The sequence below is a fragment of the Salvelinus sp. IW2-2015 genome, unplaced genomic scaffold (genome assembly GCF_002910315.2).
Source record: "Salvelinus sp. IW2-2015 unplaced genomic scaffold, ASM291031v2 Un_scaffold3591, whole genome shotgun sequence".
Taxonomy (NCBI): Eukaryota; Metazoa; Chordata; class Actinopteri; order Salmoniformes; family Salmonidae; genus Salvelinus; species Salvelinus sp. IW2-2015.
In genome coordinates, this window is record NW_019944869.1 from 7,683 (window position 1) to 18,516 (window position 10,834).

At 43.6% G+C, this 10,834-nt stretch overlaps 1 protein-coding gene across 1 annotated transcript in view; it reads right to left on the bottom strand.

The window, feature by feature from the left end:
• Window positions 1–2,776: 2,776 nt before the first annotated feature.
• The window catches only part of LOC112076134 (syntaxin-binding protein 5-like), a gene marked incomplete at its 3' end in the record, with an annotated part of 27,102 nt that continues 19,044 nt past the window's right edge, over window positions 2,777–10,834 (bottom strand). The window contains exon 2 of the mRNA XM_024143017.2: window positions 2,777–2,874. Within this exon, the coding sequence (XP_023998785.1) occupies window positions 2,777–2,874 (98 nt within the window). The remainder of the gene's footprint in view (window positions 2,875–10,834) is intronic.

The following is a 10,834-nucleotide window of genomic DNA, read 5'->3' on the forward strand; positions in this document are numbered from 1 at the left end:
TGTTGTGTGTGTGTGGTGTGTGTGTGTGTGTGTGTGTGTGTGTGTGTGTGTGTGTGTGTGTGTGTGTGTGTGTGTGTGTGTGCCCATTAGTGTGTGCCCAGCAGTGGTCCTATCATCAGACTGAATACAGACCAGCAGTGGTCCTATCATCAGACTGAATACAGACCAGCAGTGGTCCTATCATCAGACTGAATACAGACCAGCAGTGGTCCTATCTCAGACTGAATACAGACCAGCAGTGGTCTATCATCAGACTGAATACAGACCAGCAGTGGTCCTATCATCAGACTGAATACAGACCAGCAGTGGTCCTATCATCAGACTAGACTCAAATTGCCTTTCGTTCTTCACCCCATAACACCCCATAACATTTTCTTTCCTCCTCTTTCTCCTCCTATTCCTCAATGTCAGCCAGCCCTCTATCTTTAACCTTACCTTCCCGTCGTCTCCCTCTCCTTCTCCTCTTAAACGCTTACCTTCCCTCGTCTTCCTCTCCCTCTTAAACCGCTTACTCCTCGTCTTCCCTCTCATCTCCTCTTAAACTCTTACCTCCCTCGTCTTCCCCCTCCTCTTATCTCATATTCCTTGCCTCCTCCGTTCATGTATCTCCACTCTCCCTCCCCTCTCCTCTCCCTTTTCCCTCCACCTCTCTCTCTCCTTCCCAGTAGGTTGTGTGAGGGCGAGCGGCTCGTCGTGGGCAGGTTGGGTGTTTTTTGATAGCTTGGATGAGAGTGCCTGTCCTCCAGACAGAACAGGATTTAATTACTGACTTTATTAAAAGCCAATTCTGTTTCACATCAGTATGGCACGGCAGGATAATGCAATGTAGAACACCAAACACAGAGACGAGAGAGAGAGAGAGAGAGAGAGAGAGAGAGATTAGGAAAAATATAAATGTAATCAATTTTAGAACAAGGCGGTAACGTAACAAAATGTGTAAAAAAGGGGGAAGGGATCGGAATACTTTCCGAATGTACTGTAACTATGACGATGACTCAACATTATACAAGTCAGCTACCACAGCAAGTGAAATCACTGCAACACTTATCAAAAGAGCTGTAGTCAGTTTTAGAACGGGTGGSAAGTAATAAGCTGGTCCTACATATTTCAAAAACTAAAAACTTTGTACTGGAACAAATCATTCACAAAAACCCTAAACCTCAACTAAATCTTGTAATGAATAATGTGGAAATTGAGCAAAGTGAGATGACTAAGCTGCTTGGTGGATTGTAAACTGTCATGGTCAAAACACAGTGATGCAACAGTAGCTAAGATTAGGAGAGGTATTTTCGAAATAAAACGCTGCTCTGCGTCCTTTACAAGGTTACCGACCAAACAAGACCTACAGGCTCTAGTTTGGTTGCACTTGGACAACTGCCCAGGTCATATGTTCGAGGACCACAAACATTTGACCCAGAACAGAGCAGAACGGCCCTATAATGTACACAGAGACGTTCATGTCAATCTCTCCTGGCTCAAAGTAGAGGAGAGGTGAACTGCATCACTACTTGTCTTTGCGAGAAGCATTGACATTTTGAAAAATACCAAGGTGTTTATTCAAATGATTAGCACACAGCTCAGACACCCATACGTACCCAACAAGACATACCACCAGGGGTCTCTTCACAGTCCCCAAGTTCAGAACAGACTTCGGGAAACACAGAGTACTACACAGAGCCATGACTACAAGGAAGTCCATTCCATATCAGGTAACTGACGCAAGCAGTGAAACGAGGCTACTCAGGTGAGAAAAAAGCCTCAAGCCTCATGTATAGTATTTTATTTTATTTTTTATTTTATTTTTTATTTGGCGTACCCCCGACGGCATTGCGCGTACCCCAGTTTGAGAATACATACCCTAGTCTATACCTGGACACTTTCAAATGACAAGTAGATAAAGAAGGGAGAGGGAGAAGGAGAGACAGAGGGGTAGAGAATTTCTTTTTGTAAAATAGAAGAAAGAGTAGATAGAGAACAAGATAGGGAGGGAGAAAGAGAGACTTAAAGAGAGACTTAAAGAGAGAGACTTAAAGAAAGAGACTTAAAGAGAGAGACTTAAAGAGAGACTAAAGAGAGAGACTTAAAGAGAGAGACTTAAAGAGAGAGACTTAAAGAGGGAGACTTAAAGAGGGAGACTTAAAGAGGGAGACTTAAAGAGAGAGACTTAAAGAGAGAGACTTAAAGAGGGAGACTTAAAGAGAGAGACTTAAAGAGAGAGACTTAAAGAGAGACTTAAAGAGAGAGACTTTAAGAGAGAGGGGGAAAAATAATGGAATAGAGAGATGGACTGAATGACGGGCCACATGAGAGCCGTGATATTTGTGTTTAGCCTCTCAACGCTAATGATCATTCAGTCATGGGTCTCCTCTCCATCAAACAGAAATCTGAGCTCTCCCTCCAGTCAGCGTTTCATCAAAGCATCTGCTGAAGGTCCAGCGAGAAAGAGGGAGACAGAGGAAGAGACCGACGGATAGGGACAGGGTGAGGGAAAAGAAAGAGAGAGGAAGAGAGGTATTCTCAGTACCAACACAGACACACACTCTCTCTCTCTCTCTCTCCAGGATGATGCCGGATATATGAAAGTATAAACTCCTACCTGGGGGCGCAAGAAGGCGCAGGTGCCTCCTGGGAGAACAAGCTGGCAAACAGACAGGTTTGACTCCGCGATATGACAGCCATGACAACAGCGGCGGAGAGGAGGGATGAAGAGGAGGGAGGAGAGGAGGGATGAAGAGAGGGATAAAAAGAGTAGAGCGGGGGCGAAGGAAAAGGATACATGCGTATGCCTCCTGTTCTGGAGCCGATGGCCAGGATCTTCTGGACGGGGTCGAATGCCAGGCAGGTGGGCTGGTAGGGGAAGCCATGGCGTACCGTCTGCAAAGAGAAAACAAACAAGAACATTAACATTCACATTCACTACACAGTTTCAAAGTATATAAAGGTGTTATTGAGTAGGAATCTGTATGCGCGAAACCTTTATTTTCAAGTCAAATTACTTAATTATAGTAGACTATTCATCAGAGACAAACATGCACAGGCACACACACAGACAATTAGACACAGGCACATACATAGACAGACAAATAGACACACACAGACAAATAGACACAGGCACAAACACAGACAATTAGACACAGGCACATACATAGACAGACAAATAGACACACACAGACAAATAGACACAGGCATACACACAGACAAATAGACACAGGCACACACAGACAAATAGACACCTAAACATAGTCTGAAATAGGAGCAATGATTTGAGGAGCACGAGGTCCGCGTCATTGGAAATGACAATTTTTCTTTATTGACATGCCTGGTCAAACAAAGGTCAAATAAAATACGAAGACCCATGACAGATCAGAGAGATCAGACAGATCAGACACACAGACACATCAGACAGATCAGACAGATCAACACATCAGACACATCAGACACATCAGACAATCAGACAGATCCAGACAGATCAGACAGATCAGACACATCAGACAGATCAGACAGTTCAGACAGATCAGACAGATCAGACAGATCAGACAGATCAGACAGATCAGACAGATCAGACAGATCAGACAACGGGGGAAAAGGAGGGGCTTCTAGAATGGACCAACAGCAAGAGAATCCACACTAAGTTCCTCTCCATGGTGCTGAAATATTCAGAGGCTCTTTCCAGCTTAGACAAACGTTCAACTCTGCACGGGTGCTGTCCACTAGCAGTGGTGCTGAAAACCACACTAGCACTGCCAGGCTCTACAGTCACTGCCCAGAATCTATAGTGATGATATAGTCGATGCACAGAATCTATACTGATAATCATACCAGCATTGCCAGAATCTATAGTGATGATATAGTCGATGCACAGAATCTATACTGATAATCATACCAGCATTGGCCATAGTCTATACTGATAATCATACCAGCATTGGCCATAGTCTATACTGATAATATACCAGCATTGGCTACAGTCTATACTGATAATCATACCAGCATTGGCTACAGTCTTATACTGAAAATCATACAGCATTGGCCACAGTCTATACTGATAATCATACCAGCATTGGTCATAGTTATACTGATAATCATACCAGCATTGCCACAGTCTATACTGATAATATAGTCGATGCACAGAATCTATACTGATAATCATACCAGCATTGGCCACAGTCTATACTGATAATCATACCAGCATTGGCCATAGTCTTATACTGATAATATAGTCGATTCACAGAATCTATACTGATAATCATACCAGCATTGGCCATAGTCTATACTGAATCAACCAGCATTGGCATAGTCTATACTGATAATCATACCGGCATTGGCACAGTCTATTACTGATAATCATACCAGCATTGGCCATAGTCTATACTGATAATCATACCAGCATTGCCATAGTCTATACTGATAATCATACCAGCATTGGCCATAGTCTATACTGATAATCATACCAGGCATTGGCCATAGTCTATACTGATAATCATACCGCGCTGTACAGACAGAGTTGTGCTGAAAAATGCATCAACGGCTTGGCTCTGTCCGCTGTCTGTTTGCTGGTGAATTACATAGACGCGACAACAACTGGGAATGGACAAAAGTTGTGTTATCCACTGACACCAGGAGACCCAGACAGCTACGTGTTACTTACCTGTAAATACCATCAACACAACACTGAGAGAGTAATGTTCAGTCTGAACTGGAAATACATCCAACACAACACTGAGTGAGTAATGTTCAGTCTGAACCTGGAAATACCATCCAACACAATATGAGTGAGTAATGTTCAGTCTGAACCTGGAATACCATCCACACAACAACTGAGTGAGTAATGTTCAGTCTGAACCGTAATACCTTCCAACACAACACATGAGTGAGTAATGTTCAGTATGAACTGGAAATACCATCCAACACAACACTGAGGGAGTAATGTTCAGTATGAACCTGGAAAATACCATCCAACACAACACTGAGTCAGTAATGTTCAGTATGAACCTGAAATACCATCCAACACAACACTGAGTGAGTATGTTCAGTCTGAACCTGGAAATACCATCCAACACAACACTGAGTGAGTAATGTTCAGTCTGAACCTGGAAATACCATCCAACACAACACTGAGTGAGTAATGTTCAGTCTGAACCTGGAAATACCATCCAACACAACACTGAGTGAGTAATGTTCAGTCTGAACCTGGAAATACCATCCAACACAAACACGAGTGAGTAATGTTGTCTGAACCTGGAATACCATCCAACACAACACTGAGTGAGTAATGTTCAGTCTGGACCTGTAATACCTTCCAACACAACACTGAGTGAGTAATTTTCATTCTGAACCTGGAAATACCACCCAACACAACACTGAGTGAGTAATGTTCAGTCTGGACCTGTAAATACCATCCAACACAACACTGAGTGAGTAATATTCAGTCTGAACCTGGAAATACCATCCAACACACACTGAGTGAGTAATGTTCAGTCTGAACCTGGAAATACCATCCAACACAATACTGAGGAGTAATATTCAGTCTGAACCTGGAAATACCATCCAACACAACACTGAGTGAGTAATATTCAGTCTGAACCTGGAAATACCATCCAACACAATACTGAGAGAGGATATTCAGTCTGAACCTGGAAATAACCATCCAACACAACACTGAGTGAGTAATGTTCAGTCTGAACCTGGAAATACCATCCACAACAACACTGAGTGAGTAATATTCAGTTCTGAACCTGGAAATACCATCCAACACAACACTGAGTGAGTAATGTTCAGTCTGAACCTGGAAATACCATCCAACACAACACTGAGAGAGTAATGTTCAGTCTGAACCTGTAAATACCATCCAACACAACACTGAGTGAGTAATGTTCAGTCTGAACCTGGAAATACCACCCAACACAACACTGAGTGAGTAATGTTCAGTCTGAACCTGAAATACCATCCAACACAACACTGAGTGAGTAATGTTCAGTCTGAACCTGGAATACCATCCAACACAACACTGAGTGAGTAATGTTCAGTCTGGACCTGTAAATACCATCCAACACACACTGAGTGAGTAATGTTCAGTCTGGACCTGTAAATACCATCCAACACAACACTGAGTGAGTAATGTTCAGTCTGAACCTGGAAATACCATCCAACACAACATGAGTGAATAATGTTCAGTCTGAACCTGGAAATACCATCCAACACAACACTGAGTGAGTAATGTTCAGTCTGAACCTGGAAATACCATCCACACACAACTGAGTGAGTAATGTTCAGCTGACCTGTAAATACCTCCAACACAACACTGAGTGAGTAATGTTCAGTCTGAACTGGAAATACCATCCAAACACATACTGAGTGAGTAAGTTCAGTCTGAACCTGGAAATACCATCCAACACAATACTGAGTGAGTAAGTTCAGTCTGAACCTGGAAATACCACCCAACACAACACTGAGTGAGTAATTTCAGTCTGAACTGGAAATACCATCCAACACACACTGAGATGAGTAATGTTCAGTCTGAACCTGAATACATCCAACACTGAGTGAGTAATGTTCAGTCTGAACCTGTAAATACCATCCAACACAACACTGAGGAGTAATGTTCAGTCTGACCTGGAAATACCATCCACACTGAGTGAGTAATGTTCAGTCTGAACCTGGAAATACCATCCAACACAACACTGAGTGAGTAATGTTCAGTCTGAACCTACTTCTGAAGCACAAAGTCAACAGACAAAATCTCTAGGTAATTTTTTATAAAAGCTAATAATAAGTCCAAGCTGCTAGGACAGAACTGACCAGGCTCTAATCAATACACTGAAGTGTGAAGTGAGAGGTGTGAAACTCTTGAGCCTAAAATGGCAGAGAGTTTCACAGCCCCATCCAACCCAAATGCAGAGGCTTTGAAGTGTCATTGCAGCTTCCTGTAGAGAGTTCATTACAAATACAGTACACCATTGATATTAAAAAATAACACTGCACGGAATAAGTACAAAAAATAAGCTCCTCAAAGACAATCCAGAGACCACTATTTTCTGACTGTGCAAAGAGGGGCATGTTAGCAACTAAATATTCCACAACCAGACCATCCCCTGGATGGCACAGTGCATAAGAGCACACTACCCCTATGTCAAAGTGAGGGTATTGCCAACACCCAGGTGAAACTCAGTAATGTGCCGGGCATCCTCATGCAGATCCAGCAGGACTTTTACGGGATCAAAGTGAGAGCACTGCAGGTAAAAGCTCTCTCTCTGTGACGATCTCAATCCTGATCTGAGTCATGATCACATTCTTCAAACTCCTGCAGACGAGGATAGTCATCCCCCTCAGCACTGGACACACCCAGGTCCCACAACTGCTCCTCCATCATTGAGAGGGATACAATCACAGAGCTGAACATGTGGAGCTCAGAAGCTAGTCCACACAGACTAGGGTCCACCAGCCACATCATAATTCACACCACATCATAATCACACCACATCATAATTCACACCAAACATCATAATTTCCACACCACATCATAATTCACACCACATCATAATTCACACCACAATCATAATTCACACCACATCATAATTCACACCACATCATAATCACACCACATCATAATTCACACCACATCATAATTCACACCACATCATATTCACACACACATCATAATTCACACCACATCATAATCACACCACATCATAATTCACACGGGCACAAATGACCTGAGGGCCCGCAGGAAAAGTGGCCACAGCACTCAAGAGATTATTGAAAATTCTTCTTCCACTTTCCCCAACAAAAGTGGTTATCTCCACTCTTCTACCACAAAAAATACTTTCACCCTGCCACCACACAGCGGGTGAATGCAAGCATTTTGCGAGACTGTGCCTCAAAACCTAATGTCTACCTGGCCCATCACTCCACCTTTGACAGCCTTTACGACCAGGTCCACCTCTACAAGGCAGAAATCCCAACTTCTGCCAGGACTCTGAAGGACGTCACTCTCAACAGTAGCCCCAGCACCTTACACAGGAGCAACAGACAACGGACACCCCCCCCAGACCAGCGAGACACCATCCCAGACCTGCAAGATTCCCAAAACTTCCATTGCAAATCCATCACCTACAGAGAAATGAACCTGAAGAAGAGTCCCCAAGCAAGCTGGTCCTGGGCTCTGTGTGTGTGTGTATGTATATATATATATAAAGTATATATGTATATATGTATATATGTATGTGTGGTGTGTGTGTGCGTGTGTGCGTGCGCGTGCGTGTGTGTGTGTGTGTGTGCATAGGTGTGTGTTTGTGTGTCGTGCGTCGTGCGTGCGTTGCAGTGCGTGCGTGCGTGCGTGTGTGCGTGCGTGTGCGTGTGCGTGTGCAATATGTTCATGTGCGGCCCATGCTCCATTAATCACATACATGCTAATGAACGACTCAGCCAATAGACTTTCGTTTTATTGCCCACTATTAAAAACCCCGGCAGCATCCATATAATCCAGCCCAAGCCAAATGGACTCGCCCTCTCAACTTACTAATCAACGACATCTCAATTCGCTTTCCAGTCAGTTTTCTGAAGGGAGGCAGCACTATGTGGATACACTGTAGAATATACAACAATAGGTTCAGGAGTTTACTAATGATAGAAGAACTACAACAGCCAAAGCAGTCTATTCCTTGGCTTATTCAGTGGAACAGCTGAAAACATCTAACAAAAACGAGCGTAAACGTGTCCTGAGTCTCCGTTCTGAACGTGTGTCCCCTTGACACCACAGACTGACAGGAAAGAAGAAAACCTTAGCAAGGACTTGATCGCACAGATAATTCACAGCATGCAGCTATCAAAAGAAGAGCAACATCACACGTTGACGTGTTGGAAGAAGCAGCAGAGGTGATATTGTATTTGTTGAGATGAGCACATACACAATATATCCAGCAGTATGTAGACACCCCTTCAAATTAGTGAATTCAGCTATTTCAGTCACACCCTTTGCTAACAGGGGTATAAAATTGAGCACACAGCCATGCAATCTCCATAGACAAACATTGACAGTACAACGGCCTTACTGAAGAGCTCAGTGACTTTCAACGTGGCACCGTCCATAGGATGCCACCTTTTCAGCAAGTCAGTTTGTCAAATTTCTCTCCTGCTAGAGCTGCACCGGTCAACTGTGCTGTTATTGTGGAGTGGAAATGTCTAGGAGCAAAAGAGGCTCAGCTGCGAAGTGATAGGCCACACAAGCTCACAGAACGGGACCGACGAGTGCTGAAGCGCGTAGCATATAAATGTCCTTGGTTACAACACTCAATACCGAGTTCCAAACTGCCTCTGGAAGCAACGTCAGCACAAGAACTGTTTGTCGGGAGCTTCATTAAATGGGTTTCCATGGCCGAGCAGCCTCACAAAATCCTAAAATCACCATGCGCAAGTTTAAAAGTCTTCTAGAGTGGTGTAAAGCTGGCCGTCATTCAACCCTGGAGCAGTGGAAACGCTTGCTCCGGAGTAATTAATCACGCTTCACCATCTGGCAGTCCGATGGACGAATCTGAGTTTTGCGGATGCCAGGAAAACGCTTCCTGCCCGAATGCGTAGTGCCAACTGTAAAGATTAGTGGAGGAGAAAAAATGGTCTGGGGCTSTCGTCATCATGTTACAACATCTACTCTCTTTTAATTTTATTCTCCTCAGAGGGATCTTCAGGTGTCAAGTATCGAGCTACGCCCATGTCTCTCTCGCCCCTCGTTTTCTATACCAGGCGGTGTCAGACCAAGGTCTGTAATTTCCCAATAATTCCCAAGCCATTCTCTACTACTACTGTCCGGCAAGTAATAACGAAGCATCGGGTCTTGGACCAACAGGCTCCGAGACAGGTTCTATCCCCACGCCATTAGACCATTGAACAGCTAACCGATGGCTACCTAGACTAACTAAAATGCTTCTATTTTGCAATGACTATCCACCCACTGACTGAATTATATCCACACACTGACTGAATTATATCCACACACTGACTGAATTATATCCACACACTGACTGAATTATATCCACACACTGACTGAATATTTCCACACTGACAGAATATATATCCACACAACTGACAGAATTATTCCAACACTACATGATTCGACCCAAAAAAAAGCGTATTTGGAGGGTATAAGGTTTTATTTTTTCCCTTGGAACCCCCTGGGGGGGGTTCTGATTCTGTCGTTTTGTGGCTACTGTTGTAGCCTGTTCCTGTTCTTTAGACTTGTAATAATGCCCTTCCTTGCAATTTGCTTCTACCAAACAATCATTATTTTTCTACATATTAGAGGAGAAGAAAATATCCTGGTAAGGAAGTGAGTAAATGTGTTGGAACCTCTGTGACGTAATTCATCTAAACCACACAGTCTGAACCTCTGTGAGCGTAACACATAAACCACACAGTCTGGAACTCTGTGACGTAACACCAAAACCACACAGCTGAACCTCTGGAGTAACACATAACACCAGTCTGAAACCTCTGTGACGTAACACCATAACCAACAGTTGGAACCTCTGTGCGTAACCACTCGTAACCACATCAGTCTGAAACTTGTGATGTACACCATAACCACACAGTCTGGAAACTCTGTGACGTAACATTATAAACCACACGAGTCTGGAACCTCTGTGACTGTAACACATAAACCACACAGTCTGGAACCTCTGTGGCGTAACACCTCATAACCACACAGTCTGGAACCTCTGTGACGTAACACCATAAACAACAAGTCTGAAACCTCTGTGACGTAACACATAAACCACACAGTCTGGAACCTCTGTGACGTAACACCATAAACCACGCAGTCTGGACTCTGTGACTGTAAACCATT